The 20582-nt window shown below is 38.6% G+C and overlaps 2 protein-coding genes across 3 annotated transcripts in view; both read right to left on the minus strand.

Annotated features, from left to right (window-relative positions):
* tmem245 (transmembrane protein 245) overlaps positions 1-16443 on the minus strand; it is an 18448-nt gene extending 2005 nt beyond the window's left edge. Inside the window, exons 1-17 of one of the 2 annotated variants that reach the window (XM_015371086.1) lie at positions 15665-16443; positions 12943-13060; positions 12350-12445; positions 11740-11847; positions 10550-10729; positions 10301-10470; positions 8153-8176; positions 5096-5200; positions 4935-5017; positions 4765-4855; positions 4597-4695; positions 4381-4512; positions 2860-2982; positions 2422-2567; positions 2242-2342; positions 1983-2157; positions 1189-1383 (exon numbers count right to left, since the gene is read on the minus strand). In XM_015371086.1, the coding sequence (XP_015226572.1) occupies positions 1189-1383; positions 1983-2157; positions 2242-2342; positions 2422-2567; positions 2860-2982; positions 4381-4512; positions 4597-4695; positions 4765-4855; positions 4935-5017; positions 5096-5200; positions 8153-8176; positions 10301-10470; positions 10550-10729; positions 11740-11847; positions 12350-12445; positions 12943-13060; positions 15665-16411 (2693 nt within the window). In that variant the 5' untranslated portion in view covers positions 16412-16443. The remainder of the gene's footprint in view (positions 1-1188; positions 1384-1982; positions 2158-2241; positions 2343-2421; positions 2568-2859; positions 2983-4380; positions 4513-4596; positions 4696-4764; positions 4856-4934; positions 5018-5095; positions 5201-8152; positions 8177-10300; positions 10471-10549; positions 10730-11739; positions 11848-12349; positions 12446-12942; positions 13061-15664) is intronic. The other variant, XM_015371095.1, reaches the window with a different exon arrangement.
* A 997-nt stretch (positions 16444-17440) lies between these two features.
* Positions 17441-20582, minus strand: part of frrs1l (ferric-chelate reductase 1-like) — a 6096-nt gene continuing 2954 nt past the window's right edge. Inside the window, exons 4-5 of the mRNA XM_015405150.1 lie at positions 18959-19205; positions 17441-18888 (exon numbers count right to left, since the gene is read on the minus strand). Of these exons, the coding sequence (XP_015260636.1) occupies positions 18716-18888; positions 18959-19205 (420 nt within the window). The 3' untranslated portion in view covers positions 17441-18715. The remainder of the gene's footprint in view (positions 18889-18958; positions 19206-20582) is intronic.

A 20582-nucleotide genomic window follows, 5' to 3' on the forward strand; every position in this document is an offset into this window, starting at 1 on the left:
TAAAGCCAAATCTACCAATTTAAAGCAGGGGAACATGAGCAGGAATTAAGAGTTTTTATTTTTAAATGGAGAATAATTTCAGACCTTTAAAATAAATCAATTCTGAAATAAGTATTTGAACATATTCTATATTTTCATTGTAGTTTTTGTTGCAGGGTTTATACAGAAACGAGTAACTCTAATTTAATGCTTTTAATGGACTTAGAAAAATTTTTTATGCCTTCAACAAGTACCCATGTCTCATTTTATATATATATATATATATATATATATATATATATATATATATATATCTCAACACGGCTGGAAACCGAATTCCTCGTTTTTCAGCCACTTTTGTTGAAATTTGCATTTTCCCCATTCTCTAGCTTTTTCTCCTTGCAAAAACACGAAAGCAGTTATATCTGGTATATCTGACGAAATTGTTTTTATAAATGTAATAATTAATTTAAAAAATAATAATTTAATGACTTTTAATGACCTGCAGGGACCCTGTGTTGATGGTTTCAATGTTTTGATAGGGAAGTCATTAAATAAAACAGATAAAGGACAGATTGATTCCTTTCAATTTGTAGAGATATGATAGTTTCTCATTTAATAGTCCAGAGTGTAAATGCAGTGTAATTGGGCCAGACCAGCATTATTTAGAATACACAGGAAAAATATATGGTCAACTGTTTGCCCTTTAGTTTGACAAAATCCATAGACATCTGCTACAAATAACATATAAATAAGTTATAAATTGAAAACCAGCGATTATTTACTAAGGTATTTCAGACTGGGTTTCTTTAGCTGTCGAGGAATTAGCCATTTAATAGATTTAAAGTGGGTACAACTGAGAATTACTGTTCATAAATGTTTTTTTTCTATATCACATCCTTATTCATAAATAATTATTGAATTTACATTTTAAATTATAAATATATATATTTTTTTGTATTAGAAAAGACTCAATATATTAATGCTAGCTGAAATCAAGACCACAGATGCATGGAAGGCTCGGCGAAATACTGCGCTGGACAATTGGGACACACTACGCACTCCTATCTATCAGCAGGAACACGCATAGTTGGGACTGGACTCTACTGAATGCTGAGGAGGTAATAAATCCATTTGATTCAGGTGTGTTTGAATTTGACCGCCCTGGATTAATAATTTCATCAGACATGGATGAGTGTGAGTGTGTACCTCATTGGGTGTGTGGGCCAACTGGGCTGAACTGGTGTAGGTAGTGCAGAGCTTGGACTCATCAGCATGGCGCTATAGATGTTTGCTGCCACCACCAGGATGCAGAGGAGGATGGGCCCAATGATCGCCCCCTCCAGGCCAAGATAGTACGCCCCACCTGCAACCGCAAGGCCTGTGAGGTATGGATGCCCCCCTCTGAGAAACAGAAACAATGATTAATATTCTGCTGTATTACAGGGATGAAAGCTTGGAGGTTTGCTTTGCAACCTGTGTTGTCTGCACTTTGGTCTTCATCAGGCTGCTTGTTCTCTAATCTCCTAATAAACATTTCAAACTAAAATCAGATTAGCTAGATACATATTGGGATTAATTTACACCCAGGTGGACCGTTTTTACTAATTATGTGACTTTTGGACTTCATTAGTTGAACTAGATTTTATTTAGGAGTATTAGAATATAGAATGGGCTAAATATAAATCAATATCATATTTATTTAGGGTTTTATTTATAAAACATAAAAATCATGTATAATTTCCCTCCACTAAGGCACTACTTAGGTATGGTCTGACCCATTAAAAACCCCAAACGACCATTAGGTTTTGGGTCAGTTTTGACAAACCAGAATAAGTCTTAAGGTCTTAATACTTTTGTCTCCGTCAAGCAGAGATGGACAGAAAGCAGAGACACCTGCTGAAGTGTTTCATTTTATGAGGCCAGTCCGGGTCCGGTGAACAATACACCCAGTCAGACACATCCTGCTAAAATTTGTTTGACAAATCTTTATGCATATGTACCCTGATATATCAGAATAGATGGCCGTGTCCACAAAATATGTCGGGAGTAGATGGCAGATGAGCAGCAGCACAGCCTTGACGCCTTCCCCCTGTGCCAGCCACAGGTCACACACAGCCGGCACGGCCGCCCAGTAGGTCCCCAGAAATGGCACAGCACCCAGGATGGCAGCCAGAGCTTCAGGCCAGGGAAGAATGAGCCGTTCAGCACAGGATTTAATAACACTGCAAATCTGCTACAGCCACACATACACACACTCACCGGAAGGAATGAAGACGATGTTGATGCCAAAGATGGTGTGGGTGAGCCAAGTGTAGAGGCCGTAGAAGCCTGCCATTTTCAGGGAGGCATCAAACACTCCTCTTTAAAGCACACAGACAGACAATAATCCATATGAAGTGAGCCGTTATTCATTTTTGTAGCCATGGTGCATTTTATTACCTGATGGCCTCCTCCACAGACTGGCCAATGATGTTGGAGGAGGGTCCGGGCTGAGAGAGGGGTGTCAGGTTGATGACCCATTTGACAGGTTTGTAGTATTCACCGCTGGAGCTCAGCAGATAGAACAGGGTGGTGAGGAAAATCACCTACATGAACACAAAGCAGCACAACCAGGGTCTGAGAGGAGTTCATCACTAGAGCACGCTCACACAATGGAAAAGAAAATCAGCTTAACACTAAGAGCTGTTGCAAATAATTTTATGATTATAACATATTCATTTAGAATCTTTCAGAATATGACAGATAAGGTCTGATTATAAAGAGGATCTGAAATGTTTCAGCTGAATTTAACAGCTCTTCAGCCATCAACATCTGGCAGTAAATCAGAGAAACGGTTCCCCTGTGCCTTTTGCAGATAGTTTATCCAGTGATTCATACCAGACTCAGTGCGAAGTTCAGTAGAGCCGTGCCACTGTGGAACAACACTGTGAGGAGAGTGGTGGTGGTGGAGATCAGGAGGCCAACATTCCTGCTCATTACCACCCACAGAGACTCCAAGATCTACAAAACAATAACAAGGTGAACACATCAACATCCAGAGAAAAACTGCCTTTCCAAACAGTCATTGTTAGAATAAAGCTTTGAAAAACACATTCTTATAATGGTCCGGTATTTCAACATCATGGCCCTTCACCACACTTAAAGTCGTAGGGAAGCGGCTGCTCAAACAGTTGCATTTCCAAATTCTCCCGAGTGGTGCACGACTTTACACGAGGGAATAAAGTGAATGTGATTGGCCGTTTAGGGGGCGGGATTGTTGTGGCGGAAGATTTGCAAGCGAGTTTGATTGTGGCCAGATTCTCATAAGCCTCTTGCTAACCAGTTAGCAACTTAGTGCTTGTAGGTTCCCAATGGGAAATCACATTGGGACCAGGTAGCACTTAGCAAACATGCGAGAGGAGGAGAGTTTTGTGTCGGAGGTCATGGATGAGTCTCATACATTTTTATTTAGAGGAGAAAAATGGGGACGAAGATGTTGTGGAAGAGGACGCCAGGGCGGCAGAAGCTTGGTTTGGTGTTGAAGGCTTCCAGCCGTACATGTTCGAGCCCTTGCCTCGCAACGCTGCCAGTTCCGTTAGCTCTACGCCTGCAGAAGACACAGGCGTCCATCCCCCTGAACACTGGGATGGAACTCAATGGGAAAGTGATTAATTCTTATTTCAACCATTGCAAATATTGGCTGCAACATATGAATCAAGATGCTATGACAGAAAAAAATTGACAGATGACCTTTTATTTATGATTGGCTGAATTTAGGTGTAAAGCTGACATAAAACTAACTGGTCTGCATAAAATAATAAAAAAAAAAAAAAACACACAACAGATTTTAAGGCAGGATTTTTTTTTTTTATAAATAGAAAAGTTCTAACCTTTGGGACAATATGGTCTGATAAAGAGTACATCTATATACATGTTTAAGCCAGAATGATTTCACATTTAAATATGATTTCCCTACGACTTTAACAGTGGACATGAGGGACTTTCTCACGTCAGCCAATCATATTGCAGTATTATGGTTTAAGGCAGGACGTAGAGATGTGAAGTAAATGAGCTGCACAGCCAACAGCCGGACCAAAATACCCATTACAGCTTAGGAGGATGAGTAGCTACTGCAAACACATCTGTTTAGGGAGAATCTACATTTTTATCTAAGAAAGAGGGACAGCAAGAGTGCAAAAGTGTAAGTTCTTGTGGTTCCTCATGTCATCTGCTACTTCAAACCTTTTCATTTGTTACAATGACCAGGCACTAGGTTTTGCTTTAACCAATCAGCTTGTAAGGTTCTACTCAACGTCCCTCCTTTCTCTGAACAGTTTCAATTAGAGTAGCCCCAGATTAATAATATGTAGAACTAAATGTATTCTGTATGTATTCTATTTCTCAGATTTCTACACTCACAGACAGCAGAGTCTCAATGTTCTCCTGCAGAAAAGAAGCGATGTCCTTCCAGTCCAGGATGTCCCCTAACCAGCTGTTCTGTCTCTGATACGCCATCTTGTTCCCACGGTGTCGCCCAGAGTGGGTCACATTCTGCAGCAATGTAGGAATCATATTTCAGATGCAAATCCAGAATACAGAAAATAAATATATGAGAGGCGATTAGTGTCCCCCCACCTTCACAAACCACGAATGGTACAGTCGGTCCCAAAGCTCCAGAACCTGCTTCTCAATCACCGCTGTGTTGTTCACCTTATCTCCCAACATCTTATGAAGCTGCACACAAAGTTAAAGTTCTTATTGTGCTCCAGCCTTCAGTTTTTACATTTATCGTTAATTGCTTACCTTCTGTGTTATCCATTCCCTCCCATGCTGGTAAACATTGGTAGCAGCTGAATTCAGAGCTTTCTGCACGACACGAGCTTCTGGAAGCCAACTAGATAAATAGATGAATATGTGAAGAGAAAATACGCATGTTGCTGTTTCACAAACAAGATGGATGAACAAAAACCTACTTGGCCCATTCTGGATGATTGGAAAGAGTCTCGTTGATGAGGTTGCTGGTTACCTCGATAATGTGAGCACTTTCCTGATGAACCTAAGGAGAGAGAAGCTGCTTGTGTATCCAGGTTACAGTTGATGCAACGGCGAGTGAGATAAACAAAAGAAAACTGACCATAGCAGTGAGCAGAAGAGCCATGAGCAGGGTCCCTGTAACCAGGAGGAAGATGATAAAGATGCTGATGATTTTATCCAGCGATCTCTCCAACCACACAATCATCTGAGCGTTTATAGAAAAAGAGACAAACAAAGGAAAGAGAGAAGAGATGGAAAAGCAGAGAAGATACTTTAGGACATTTCTGGAGGATTTTAAATCCACAAATATAAGACACATGGAGAAACCTGGGTCCCCTCCCCCATGTCACGAAAAACCACTTTGGTTTTAAAGGATCCCATCTAAAGCCCAGAGATAGAAGGTGGCTGAGTGAGCAGGTCTGAACCCCGACATGAATGTTCTTCATATGCAATATTAAACTGAGAATGTGTGTCTACAGCTGATGCTGTTTTGAAAAAAATTGGCTCAGCCACATTTTATCAGCCATGTTATTCCTTTTTAAAGTCCAGAAATGCATTGATCTTTCAGGAGAGCACCCAGACTGTATAGAGACACTAAAATTAGATTGCAAATGGAAAATATATTTTTTTGGCTTTTTATTTTTCTTGTTTCATTACCTCAAGAAATCCAAATCTCACAGGTTTCTTATTTGTTTTGCAATCTTTCCTAAAAAAGCAAAGTAACTGTCTCATTCTCCTGATTATTTTACATACAAAATACTGAACACATCACAGCACATTTGGGTAAAGAAACGATTTACAACTAATTTACTCATTGTTTTTTGTGGGGATTATTAACTCAGGTTTCTCAGTGTTTTCCATCAGATCTTCCTTCTCATAAAGCATTGGATTTTTTTGAGTCCCCAGTGAAAGGCTGGAGGAGCTGTTAGCAGGTGACCTAAAGCATCAGTGCATTAATATGACATGAGAGGTTATGATGTGGCAGTGAGTGCAGCAGCTGCTGCATGGCAGCTGCAGGTTTAAGGTCACTTTCATGAGTAGATTAACCAACTCACTACAATGAATGTACATCAGGCCAAAACGAATAAGAATACAAATGAACTAAAGCTTTATTAATAAAAAAAAAGTCAATATCAGGGTTTCGATATAATTTTATTCTTTATTGGGTTTATTTCAGTAGAGTTCCTCTCTGAGCTCAAAGAAGGCACTTTGAGTTCACTGTGGTCACATATAAATCTAACGCAATTTCCTTCATTCAGAGAAATCATCTTTTTCAATAAAGATCTGACGCTGACATGAGAACATAACAACTGGACCAAATTGGACCACAATCATAGTCCAATCATAATAATAATATTGTGTATATTGTATATACGGTAACTTCAAATTCTGTATTCTGTACNATATATATATATATATATATATATATATATAATTTATCTGCATCATCTACACCAAGTCAAATTCCTTGTAAGTGCAAACCTACTTAATAAAACAATAAACTTGATTTGGATTCTGATTCAAAGTCCGTTCTTATGTTATATATTTCCCTGCAGTGACAAAATCTCACACTGACAAATTCAGAAAGTCTATCAGAACATTTACAGACAAATTCCATAATATAAACATGGATAAAGCAGGCTTTAAAATTACATTTCTCCTTTACTCAAACTATCAAGGGATGACTTGATTGTTTCTCTATATTTAATTATGATCTGATAAAGAGGCACATTTCTTTTAGCTACTCTTCGAAATGGGAAACATGAGGGAATATGATTTTATTGAGAATAGGGCAGATCTGGGTTGATCTTTGTAAGTCAGGAGTGTATGGTTAAAGGAGATCAGCATATCTGGGTCACTAGGTGCTGATGACACCCAGCAGACTTGATCTGGATGCCACTGATTGTTTGGGAGAGACGCCTGTTTAAAGAGTTTCTTGACTTAGTAGAACAAATGTACAGATGCCGAGTTTACTCTATGTTGCTGGTTCTGTGTGTTTCAGTTGGATAAGACTGACTGAGGATTTCAGAAACAGACACAGATGCTGTGGTGATGTTTTTCGTCCTCTGCTAACTTTGTTCGAATGCTTAACATCAATTATACGATTCTGATCCACTCTAACTAAGCCGCTTAAAAAAAAAAATTTCAGAGGCTAGAATCAGTTTCTGTAAAGTCGTCCTGAAACCTAAACCCTACAGAAAAACCACAGGTCAGCTGCTAGTTGAGATAAATGAGGGGGGGTTATAAAGTATATCACTGTTGATTTGGGAGGGAAACAATTATTTCATAATTGGGATTTTTTTTTTTCTTGCTCACTGAATAAATGTTTGGGGGAAAAAACTGATTCTTCTAAATGTTTTCAGTGTGAGATTAAGAAGTTGTATTCAATGTTTTCTCTTAAAAGCTCCACACATCTTTTATGACGGTGCAGCTTAAGTGGGAAATGTGGAGCTGCTTTATCAGGCATCAATTGGAATTTCTTTTATGAAGATTAGTTTGTGATTATTGGAAGACAAAACAAAAAATAATCATAAAATTGGTAGTAATTTACATAAAACATTTGCAACACTTCAATATGATGAATTAATTAGACCTGAACATCCTTTTGTTTTTTAACTACATAGCAAGCAATCCATCTAATTTAAAAAAGAGAACATCTTATAATGTTTTAAAACTATTTGGACTGAATATTTGTGTAAATATTAACCAAAGCTGCTCTGTGTCCCCATTACTATTCTCTGAACCTGCATTTCAAAAACACTCCTCTCCTCCCACTCTTGGCTGCTCTTTTTACATCAGCCATCTCTCCATGCTGCTCACACAGTCTCAAAACAAATCTGCCAGCAGGATCAAAGCAGGAAAGATACAGAAGGGGGGGAATCAGGGGTGCAGTGGGGGGGGCAACAAGTACCACCACCTCCTCCTCCCTGCAGCAGCTTCCTGCCAAAGTAAAAAAAAAAAAAAAAAAACAGGAAGCAGGAGAGCAGCGAGACAAGAGGCAGAGATGAGAGGGATATGACAGTGGATGGAGCAGGATAAACAAAAGGAAGCCAGTCCAAGCAGCTAACAGGTGTGCTCACGCCTTCACACACACCCACATGTAGATGGAGGTTAATTCTTCACCCTTGTGTTCTCTCACACACAGGCGCTTGTTTACCTGCTTGTTAAGCCAATGCCAGAGCTTAGGGAGAAGACAAAGAGACATTGGGAAGATTGTTATTGGAGAGGTCTGTGCAACATGCCCCCCATAAGACAGGAAGAAATTCTCCATTTGGGTACAAACACTGAGAGGAAACACTGCGGCAGGCAGGATCTTATTATTGGATGTACAAAGAGACTGCAGTGGTCTGAGGAAAGGCTGCTGACACACAACTGCATCCAACTTTATAGAAAATAAAAAACTTTAAATAAGTATCAATTAGGACAACAATGAAATGCAATAAAACATCTATATGTTCTATTTCCATATAGTTTGGCTTAGTTTGTAATGCTGATAACAAATAGTACCAATAATACAAGTTTGACAGTTCAAAGAAACATATTTAATCAGCATTCATCTGGCCTTTGCTCTCCATTAAGCTCTATTTTTAGATATAACTTCACTATCCTCCTCCGGTTGGTGCCGAATGCTTCGTCCAGTTGGTGTTTTAAAACTTTCCACAGCAGCTGCTCCTGAAAATGACTTCTATAAGGTTTTGAAATGGAGTGATAACAGCAAATCCATGACTACAAAACTCCACGGAGCTTAGAGTTATCAATGTGAATCTACTTTACACCTGATACATTAATAAGAGTGACAAAACCCATTTTGAATCAAAGTAAGCTCTTTAGTACACCCTGAATGTGACTGGTTACATTAAAGATAAATATCAGTGGTCTTAACCAAGGTTTTTGAGTCATTCTAGTTTTTTTTTTTTTTTTTATCTAACTCAAGCCTCTATCCTTATTTAAGTGGTAAAAAGTTCCCAGACTGAGCTAAATTATCTGTGTTAAGGTATTCTCTGTCTCTATGTAACCACATTGCAACAACACAAACTAGTCAGGTGGCTTTTTATTACTTAACCAGGTTTTTAGATCATGGCCCCTTTTTGAATGAATGCTTGCAAAACTAAGTACTACAGACTTGGCAAAAGGTATTCAGCTTATTTAACAATGTCAGAGTATTTATTTCTAACCCTTTACAGTGCTAAAAAAAAAATCTCCTTTAATGGTTTATTTGTAAGTTATCATTTTGAAATGTGTTTTTACTGTGCCTAAAAGCTACAGATTTTCAAAGCATATACAGGACAATGACTTCGATGAAGAATTTGACTTGTCAGCAAACGCTTCAATCAGCATAAGACTCTGAAATCTTAATTTGGAGATAATGGGGCTCATGCAACAAGATTTTTGTATTCCTGTCGTAATTTCTTCTTACTTTTCTCCTACCGTGGGCTTTTATGAATGCAACAAGTCAGATTCAACAAACATCCTTAACTTCAGTAAATGATGCAGTCCACCTGTGCCTAAAAAAAACTAAGTTTGTATAACAGCTGACTGATTGTGCAAGACTTCTAGGTCATGTCTGGAGCACTTTTAAAATGTGTTGGTACCAAAGAGAAGTTTAGAAATAGGAGAAAAATGGTGAATGCAACAGTTTCTCCTAAATCACTTGTAAGAATGATTTAAAAACAAAGTTGTTTGCATGAACGGTTCTTGCATGAGGCCCAATATTTTTTATACTATAATTAATTTCAAATGCTTTATCTGGTTTCCTTAAATCAACTTTTCTATATTTCTAGATAAACCAATATTTTAGTCTTAAAGAAAGAGAATGGTCATATATAGTAAAGGAAAATGAAAATAACTGCAAAATGTACAATTTCATCCTTGAGTGCCTGGCAATGGACTGGCCTCCTATGTTTTGAAGATTTTAATTTCAAAAAGACTTTCCTGAAAACTGAAGAAGACAGTTTTGGAGAATCACACTTCTTAATAATTTCTTATTACTCATAGCTGACTTTTCTATGATGAGGGTTTTAACAAGTGGTTTTGTGAAACATTTGGCAAGACAATCAACAATTGACACAAAGCTTCAATATTAGAACAGGGGTTTTGAATACTACTGTAACCTTTGTGCACTTATCCAGCACATTTCTGATTCATTCGTCCACTGAGGACTATCAGTGGGGAAAGTGGCAATAAACAGTACAAAAGAAACTAAATATTTACTAACATTTAATCAATGTGTGTTTGTTTGATAATAACAGAAAGGATGGAAAAAAAGACAGCAAAAAAATAACTACAGACTGCCAGGATGCCTTACCTTGGTGTCGATGCGCAGCAGGAACTGAGCGAGGCCTTTAATTGGCCCAGGCAACAAGGCCTCTTCGCGTTCCCGTACAAACTTCTCCAACAAGGTCCACCATGAGCTCAGGGTCCGCTCTGCAAAGCTCTTCACACCAAAGTGGACGACCAGCTTCTTCAACATCCAAACTGAAGCACCAAGGTGGCAAAGGTAACTACAGTGGACGTTTGTCACTTGAAAGTGATTCAATTAGAGTGTGCGTGTTACCAGCCACAGGGATAGGAAGCAGCTGTAGGATCCAGAAGTTTAGCCACATCTGGACCAGAACGATGGCCCAGACCAGCAAGATGAAGTAAATGTCGCTGGCTTTCCGACTGCTTTTCTCTTTCAGCTGGAGACTGCCCTTGAAGGGGTGAGGGATGCCTGGGGTTGAAGGCAGGGGACCTCCTGATGGACCACAAACATGTACAAACAAACAAACCCAATGCAGAAAAAAAACATTTTCATATTTTGTTAGAATCCCCAATGTCCAACTACTGTGATTTGATATGACAGAGCAGCACAAAGAAGTGCAGAACTGTAAAGTGAAAGAAAGAGGAAGCAAAAAAAAGATTCAAACCAACTTTACTCTGATATCATCAATAAAATCCAATGCAACTAATTACAATCAAAGTCCCCTGATTAGTAAACAGAGTTCAGCTTTGAGCAAGATTAGGGCACAACATAAAATCTCAAGCTTTTAACAGCTCACAAAGCAGGTTTAATCCTTCATTTACAAACAATCAGAGTAGGCAGAACTACAAAGCTATTAAATAATGGCAGGCAACTAAAACTGTCAAGCCATTCTAGGATAGCTTTAATCGGATAATCAAAAAAAGCTTCCAACAGGTGCATGGTATCCCAGAAATGTTTGGGTTGGACCACCTGTTGACAGTATGTTCCAGAAAACTCTATGGTACTGAGTAGAGTAACACTGAACATTATCACCATGACATCTAGCGGCATCAGCCTTAAACTGGTCAGAGTTAATGGAGAGAAAGGTTCAATAGAACGCGGCTAGTAAGCTTGTTAGATACTGAGAACAAACTGAGACTGGGATCAAGGTTGACCTTCCAACAGGACAACAGAATAAACATACAGGAAAAGAAATTCAAGATATTTAGGTTACGATCTGTATGTCAGAAAAAGTTAGCTCAAATCCAGAGATAAATCCAATACATGATCTTTGAAATGACTTTAAAATGTCGGCCTTCAGACGTTTGGCATTCAACCAGCGAGCTCTAGTTTGTGAATTTATGAAGTTCACAGCAATACAAGCTCCTTGTCAGAATAATGCTGACTGTTAGCTATGGTAGGGCAGGGTCGTTCATAATAGCTACAGTAATTGCTTTCACTCCTAAAATATCCTAAGTCTACCAATTATTTCTTTCCAATATAAGACGACAAAGAATAATTACCTGTGCTGGAAGTCTCGCTGGGCTCTGTTTTTGGCTGCAAGTTGCTGCAGGAAATGGCCATGTAAATGGTGTTTGCAGCCAATGAGAGCATCTGTCCTGGCAGCTCTCCTAAGGTGGGAGAAAATGGCTTTGAAAGCAAGTAAAAACTGAATATTTTGTGCATCTTTAAATAGGACAGTACAATCCTCACTGTAGTCAAATACTAAAACTGTCTCCTTTTGATTTGTTACCACTCATCCTCATAAGTATATAACTACTGCAACCTCATTTGAGTACTGGCTGCATCTGACACACCAGAAAGACAAAATTCATAAACATTTTGAGGATCAGTCTTTTCCATTGTTACAAGGAGCAAAGCAAGAAAAAGAGATTCTCATCAAAATATCATTCACAAGCTGGTTTAATCGTTTCAGGAAATATTTATAACTTTAATTATTAACACTAATGTGATTATTAAGCAAAGAAAAGGAGTTTATATGAGCTGAAAAGAGAAAAAAATAATGATCTAATGGTCATCAGTAAACACTTTCTATGTTGCAACACATTGAATGGTTCTCCTTCCTTTTTGTTTCACCATATATGGTGTTTATTTGAGTTCACAAGGTTTTACCTTTTCCTTGAACAGGAGGTTTTTCCTGGGAGCCGACAATGAGGAGCGCCACCACCACCATGAATATTGGCACCCTCCACGAGCCGGTGAGAGACACTAAACATGACAGAAAAATGTAAGTGGGGACATGGCTTCTTCCTCACAAATGGAAAAACCTGCTCCTTTATCTGTTGCAGACTGTCTAAGTCAGGATCTTGATAAGAACGGGTGACCTTTTAGCAGCTCTTTGCTTTATCATAGAAGGAAAACCATTTTAAAATGAAATTTATGTAAGCATCACAATAACGATGTGGTTTGCTTCGCTAGTACTTCTAGAGAGCTAGCACCACTTTTAATATTTCACGCCTGAAGGTCAACATTACTTTTTTTAGCATCCCTTAAAAGTGAGCTATAAATAAAGCCTGACTTCCTCATCTTACTGGTGATTCTGCACGTGCTCAGCCCAGAGGACATGTGGGGACAAGATATTCTCTTCTGCCTCTTGCACTCAAGTAAAAAAAGTGAGATCAAACTTACACACCCACGTAAAAAAAAAAAAGGAAGCCGTTTAAAGAAATGCACAAGAATATATGCCTAAACAGGTCCTGACTCACCAATGTAGAAGACTAGTGCAGCCCAAACAGGAAGAGCCAGAGCCCTCAGGTATCCCTCAGTTTGGGGACTCCACTTGAAACAGACGGCCAGCAAGTAGCCAAACACTACACTGCACACCTAAAGAGTAAGAGGAATACAGAATAATAAAACAATGGAGGCATTTTAAGGGTTCCTGTCCCATTTTTTGTGTATTCTTTTAGGTTCTCTGTAAGTTTTTTGGTAATTTTCTTTCACAACAACCATTATTTTCATCAAAATGTATCATTCTAATGATTTATATGTGTTTAATTAATTTGATTGTTTCAAAACAAGCTGTGGTTTAGAACTCCAAAGCAGATACTATTTTTGCTCCTTCTCTTTCATTTTGCTGAATTTTAAACACTGACTCTACCTGAAGGCTGCAGGGCTTTTCCCCTGACCTGGATGAGTGGTTGGTGTCTCCCAAGTAATTTGATTGATAGCAAGCTATGTTACTTGGGTCAGATCTGTTGCTGAATAGGTCATTAGATCCTAGAGCGCCACTACAGTATATGGAAGTCAGAGCTCCCATAACTTGCTGTTAGGCAACAAAACATATGACACCTAAATGAAGAGACAAGAGTTACACAGCTTTGGTTTTAGGGATGAATTAATTGGATTAATTGAATATTGAAAACTGTCAATTAATTTGTTGATCAGTTAATCATTAACTGGAATATAGACTCTAAAACATGCCTTTATTTGATCGAACAACTGGATTTAGTAAGTATACCAGAATTGTAAAAAAAAAAAATATATATATATATATATATAAATGTTTTAGATTTAATATAAACCTTTTTTAATCCATCAATATCCTCAATCCAGCTCTCCTCAAATTGAAATGTTTTAGTTTTACATAGTTCTGTAAAAAAAAAAAAAACTTATTCGAGAATCTTTTTGCCCTAGTTAATTGATTAATCAAAAAAATAATCAACCAATTAATCAATTGTCAAAATGATCGTTAGTTGCAGCCCTAGTAGCTTTAATTTATGACTAAACAAAAGGAGGTGAATACTTTGTTCATATAGAACCAGGTTTGTTCCTATGGAATATGAAATGGCTAGAACTGCTGTTAGAAGGGTGGGATTTAGGCATGGAGACAGTGGTGCGTGGGTCCTAGGCTGAGAGGTACTGAGCTGCATGTGCCGCCCAATCTGCTTGCAGCTTTAATTTTGTTTTGTTTTTTTCTCTCTCACAGCTATATCACCTGCCTTAAACCTTAATACTGTTACATGATTGGTCAACCTGTTTTGGGTCAGTCTTGAACAGCTGAAGTGAGACAAGCTCAATTCTGGTGTGTCTGTGAATCCACATATATAGAATTATGCTTTTTTTTCCTCTGATAAACAAAATCCTGATTTGAAAGCTTTACTTTGTTTTTACTCATTTTTTTTATTTTGTTTTCTGTGACGCTGAGATTATACTGATAATCCAAAACATTTAGATTAAAAAAAAAAAACACAACAGAAATCTGTAAGGGGGGGAAATATCTCAAAAATAATATATTACTTGGTGTCAAAACAGCAGCTTTAGAATGAGTACATGCTGTATTTAAAAGCACATAGAAGTTGGATTTGTTTGTTGCAAAGCAGGGTTCATCCTCGAGGACTGCTTTGAAATAATAAGATGTTAATCAACCAGACACTGGAAATAAAGGAAATTAGATCAGGTAACAACCAAATCAAATTGCAGGTTTTCTTGGAAAACAAAATCACTGCTTTATTTAATAAACTGTATCACTAAGACATTAAAGATCATAATACATTTTTGATGATCAGTAAGTCTGGTTGATCTGAAGTTTATTTACAGTATCCTATAGGTGTTATTATACATGTAACAGGGCAGGGCTGCTTACAAGTCTTACCGGGTATACCATAAGTATTTCTGGGAATAGTTAGAGCCAGGGGCAGAGCTAGAAGGGGGGCCAGGGGTGGCCATTAACCACCCTTATGCAATTATTGGCCACCCCTGTGACCACCCCTATTTTTCCCTCTAATACAGACGGTGGCAGCAGTAAAACTCTCAAGTGGAATGTTCTAACTTATTTAACATTTTAATTTCTATATGTAAACAATTAGCTGCCAACAAAAACACTGTGGTTAACTATGCACATCAATATACTAACATTAAAGATAAATACAGAATTCATGCTTTTTTCAGAACTAGATCTCGTCTTATATGGGGTAAAGAGAAAATCTTCACTGAAATCAGAGATAAATAACTACTTTAATAAGTTACATGTACTAATGTAGATATTAGTACATGTAACTATAAATCATATGCAGAGGGATTTTTAATAAAAGTAGGTTAGTAATGACAATGAATAAGATGTTCACCCCAGAATTCAAAACTGAAAGGATTTTGTCCACTGCACCTTTAATTTAGACAGCATGGATATTTAAATATGTGTCTATTTGTTAGCAAAGGCTGCAGGAAAGTAAAGTTTGTCTTTATTTAGAAAATATGGATGTTGTGATTGTTCATTTTCCTTGTGCAACAGTGTAGATTGACCCTGAGGTTCTGGCACCTATATCCACTATCGGCCACCCCTCAGTGTACATTGGTTACTGCCTAACCCTAACCCTTATTAAAATGTTCTGGCTACGCCTCTGGTTAGAGCCATGAGACCCAGCTGAGGTTGTTTACTCTGAATGACAACAGGCTTTTTGTTCAAACTGTGACAGGGAGGACTCTGCTCACCCACACAGCGTGGAAGCAGTCCAGCAGGACGCCGATGACCCAGCAGACGTGTCCGAGGATCACCTGCATACCGATGACACTCCAGAACAGGTAAAGGAAGTAAACCAGTGGCGCCCCGGCGCCGATCACCAGCAGCACCGTGAGCCTCTTCAGAACCAGCCTGCCCATCGCCTCCACCCCGTAGTTGACGCACCACACGGGGACCAGTAGGGTCCCCACGACGATGGGAGTCCCGGTGTCCTGCAGGCCGCTGAGCCATGAACGGCCCAGCCGAGCCAGGGAGTGCTTGAATGGGTGGAGGAAGGTGCCGCAGAGCACTGCCCACAGCAGCGGGCGGAGGAAGGCCTCTAGGATGAAGTAAACCAGCACCGCCGCCCCGCAGCAGATAGCCACGAAGATCATAGCACCGGTGTTGTAAAATGCCTGTTTGATGTTTTTGTCGAACTTCAGGGAGGACGGCTGGGTTAGCAGTTGGCTCATCATCCCGACGGCCGGTTGAACGCTCTCAGAGAAGGAAACGGAGAGAGGCCGCCCGGTGTGAGGGCTGCCCAGAGGAGAGACGGCGCTGGGCTCCGGCGGCGACTCCTCTTCATCTGCCATGTTACTGCTGCGGCTCCAGTGGACTGTCCAACGGCTCCGCCGCGTGACGAAGGACAACATATGACGTAGAAACAGCGACCGTGCCAATGGGGGCATGGGGAATGTAGTTCTTAACGGGAAAGAAACTATGGAGGCATATTTTCTCATTTTTATATAATAATCTTAAGCTTTGGTAGTTAATGTCATGCAGCAGAATATTTGGGACACATAAAAAATAATACACAAAAATGAAAACCCTTCTTAGTTTTTATTTTTTATTTTTTATTGTCATTACACTGTCACAATTACAGAGCAACAAAATGCACTCTCTGCATTTAACCCATCACCTTGGGGAGGGCCATTGTGCGGTGCCCAGGTAGCAGTGTGGGGTTAAGGGTCTTGCTCAGAGAGCCAGAGTGTCAGTCCGTGGGAGTTTGAACTCAGAACCTCTAGACTCCAAGCACAATGCCCTAACCACATTCCCCACAAACTCCTCTGGGACTCATTCAACCCAGATGAGACATGTACTGTAGCCTACATAAAAAAATAAAAAGAGCAATATTCTGTATTCATATCAGTAAACGAAATACAACAACGAAATCGAACCAATATATAATGTAGCCTATACATACTTTGCTCTCAAAAATGCATATTTGTTTCCTAGATACACTTGCACAGCTTCTGCATAATTCTGGAGTTTGGATGCTGCAAACATCTTGCACTCCTATCCACAACATCCACTGGTTCTTCAAATTCTTCTGCCTCTTCGTGTAATCCCACGTGTAAGACTTTTTGTTCTGGAACTTAAGACTCTTTGTTCGGTATTTCTAAGCAGTTATGAAACCACCGACTTATAAGAACACTCCACCATGCATTAATGTTGCCTCCAGATACACATTATAGAATCTAACCCAGCCCTTTACCATCTGCTCTTCGCTGGAGCCAGTTATTTGAAATCCTGATTTAGCAGCTCAAAGTTTCTGCTAGCATATTTCCTCCCTCTTGTTCCTATGAACCTTTGCATAGTAGTGTTGCTTGATCTTGTTTTTCACATTGTGGAATGCCTTTATGGCTACAAGACTTTAAAACATAAAAAAAAATATTTGTAGTAACTAGCGTTCCTCTCTGCTAAGTAGTCATGCAAGTAATATTTAATACTAATAAATAAAATTGCACATCTTGCTAAGGTATAAATGATTTAGGCTACTAGATAGATTGTTGCAACTGATCCTTGACATTTAAACCATGTAGGTTTGGGCTTTAACGCAAAAGAAAAAAAACTTAATCACAGTATATCAAAAACAAAGCTGAAATAAATAAAAAAAATACTTTCATTCACAGAAAACAGTAGTTATCTTTACCAATAAATCCAGGGGCAACTCTAAAATCTGCTGCTTTTTCTCTGGAAACGAGGTCTCCTGTCTTCCCAGTTTCAGGACAACAGTAATTTGTCATTTTACCATCAGTGGCTGCTGCTAATATTTACAGCCCCATTCTGATAGACTGACATAAATTACCTATTGTCTTTAAGCTCTTTTAAAAGTTTTCTTTATCCTTCTCCATTCCCTGCGCCCCACATTTTCTGTAATGGGCCTCTGTTACTGGTCACATCACATCACAAGCATTAAAATAGTTGTTAACTCCAGAAACAGCTGATCAGGAATAAAGGTTTGATGCACCCTTTTAGCACTGTGCCCCTATGCAACACATGTAGCGCATTCCTATTTTTTTTTTTTTTGCGCTACTGAGAAAGACCAAATAAGGAGTAAAACAAGGGAGCTTTGTTTCAGTGAATAGGCTGTGGAGAAAGAGGACACATCATTCAAACAGAAAGGTTTGTATTTTCATTTTATACTTGAACATACTTCTCTGTACTTTAAAGGTTCCTTGTTGTAGTAACAGATTATTTTAGACCTTTTAACATTTTCAAAGATTTTTAATTCAGATTTAAAAGGTTAAAACAACATGAGTGAGAAACCAAGTTCTGTAAAATATTCCTTTGAATATTTTTTTTCCACCTCATAAATAAGCATTGGCCATAGCTGAGGAAGATATGTTGGCTCATATCCACATGAACACTGCAGGAAAGCTCTTTCATGTCATTTTTCTTTAGTCTTTGCTTTCCAGGAAATGTTCTCTCGAGTCGCCAGCCAACAGTGGGGTTCTGAAATGGCTCCCAGTTTATTCAGTGGTAAGTGTAAACACTGTCTTCCAAATCCAAAGATGCTGTCGTGAATGTTCAAAAAGACGGTTAAAACTCTGATTACATATCTGAAGTACATTTATCCTCTATAGCAGTGGTTTATTCATTTTTCAAGATGAGCAATCCTCATATACTGTCTAATGTTTACTACGTCTAAAATAGTCTTAATCTGTTCAAGGTGCATATGTCATTGTGGCAACCAGCTTATTTTTATTGCTACATGATCATCTCTTCACTCCCTCCTCTACAGTGTGATTGGCTGTGCTTATTTATGGTGTTCCCATGAGCAAATAAAAGGTAAGAGCAACGATGAGCAGTAAACAGATTGGAGAGTTGAAGGTCTGATAGGCTGTGGACGGCATAAATATGTCTTCATACTTATAGATGCTGATCATGCGGTCACTGACTGGAGGACTGTCGATGTCATGTCTTGTGATGGAACCTGTTGGCGCAGTAGGAACGTGTCATTCAGGATTTTATTTTTAAAGAGAAGCCGATATGTTCATACTCACCTTGAATAGCAGGTCCCCATGCGAACAGGTAATACCATGATAGATGTAAATCCACCAGCGTCTCCTCTCTTGGGACGTATAATGGTCGCTTGAAACGGCAGGTAACCCGGTTGTTCTCGAAGATTCCTTCTTCATCCCGAGCCGGGTTCCTCTTTATCTCCTTGGCCCACTGGCCGACATTGTAGAAATGGTGGATCCTCACACGTCCGTTATCATCGTGAACACACCCCATTACATCATCTCCTCCCTAAAACAAAAGGGATTATAGATGGAAGAAAAGATTTGGTTGTTGATCTGATGATACTGATGATGTTGGTTTTAGCAGAATTTTTTATTTTTATGGGAAGTATATTCAATTCTGTTTGGTTTTTATACATGATGCCATTTCAACCTAAATGTTATCCCAAGGCTCTTCACACAATAAAATGATCTAGTTAATACGCAGACATAGGGAGTCAATTAATTCTTTTAGACTTAATGAAGGACTCTAGGCCCAAAGTCCAACGAAAAGATTGAAAAAAGAGACATTTAAAAACAAATAGACCTCCAAAGAGTTCAATCCAGTCTTATTAACAGATTCAAAGTACATAGATTTATATTATATCTTGTTAAAAAAAAATAAAACGCCTAAAAACTAGTAAAATGCATTATTCCTAGAGTAATCTGTGCTGCATCAGCAATCACTTCTTCTGAACCTTTAAGTATCAACAGACACTTAATACCATGGTGTTTTTAACTTTACGATCCCTCATACTGAGCATACATGTGGTGACAATGGAGAGAAGAGATCTCAGTTAACCTCTGTGAGAACCTGGCTCAGGAAAAGCTACCATCTACAGCAGGTTCGAGAAGACAGAAAAAAAACCAGACGAAACAGGGTGACATAAACTAAGGTAGAAGAATTAACAGTCCTGCATTAACACCTAGTTTAAGACACTCATGATTGAAAATAAAGTATGCGGTAAATTCCTTAACTGCAGCAAAGATTTAAATCTGCGTGTTTTAACCTTTTTCTAAATTAATTATGATGAACACATAAATTATTATGAGCCGTTTTAATCTGTTTTGATTAATTTTCCCATCTAAAAAAAATATTTACAGTTATGTACATGTCTGGTTAACTAATGTTTAGACTAAGCAAATGTTGTATTTCAGTACTTAAACCATTAAAATATAATAATTTAAAAAAGTAAAGGCTTGTAAACATCAGTCTGTGTGTAATGAGTCTTTATGATGTATTAAACGTATTAAGTGTTTGTTACCGAAATTATTCAATACTGCATTAATACTCTGATTTATTAATTGGGTCTTTACATTTTCTCTTAGTTGTAAACAGAGCAATTTTTGTGTACTTAGCCTGGTTAGCAAGTTTGTGGCAGAAAATTAGGGAGCGGTCTAGAATCCAATGAAGCCTGTTAATTCAAATGTAACTTCAACACTTACACAGAAATAAGGAAAGTTTTTGGACTGCTGTCAAAGGTGTTGGCTAGTTTAAGGATTTCACTTATCCTTTTCTTTAAGAGCAACTTTGGTGTTTCTCCTGCAGCGTCGCCTGAAGGCTGGAGGATTCTGTGCACCTAATAGAATTTTCAACCATTTTCAATGCCTTTCAATGCCTTGTGAC

The sequence above is a fragment of the Cyprinodon variegatus genome, unplaced genomic scaffold, assembly GCF_000732505.1.
Source record: "Cyprinodon variegatus isolate N-32 unplaced genomic scaffold, C_variegatus-1.0 Scaffold2, whole genome shotgun sequence".
NCBI classification, from domain to species: Eukaryota; Metazoa; Chordata; class Actinopteri; order Cyprinodontiformes; family Cyprinodontidae; genus Cyprinodon; species Cyprinodon variegatus.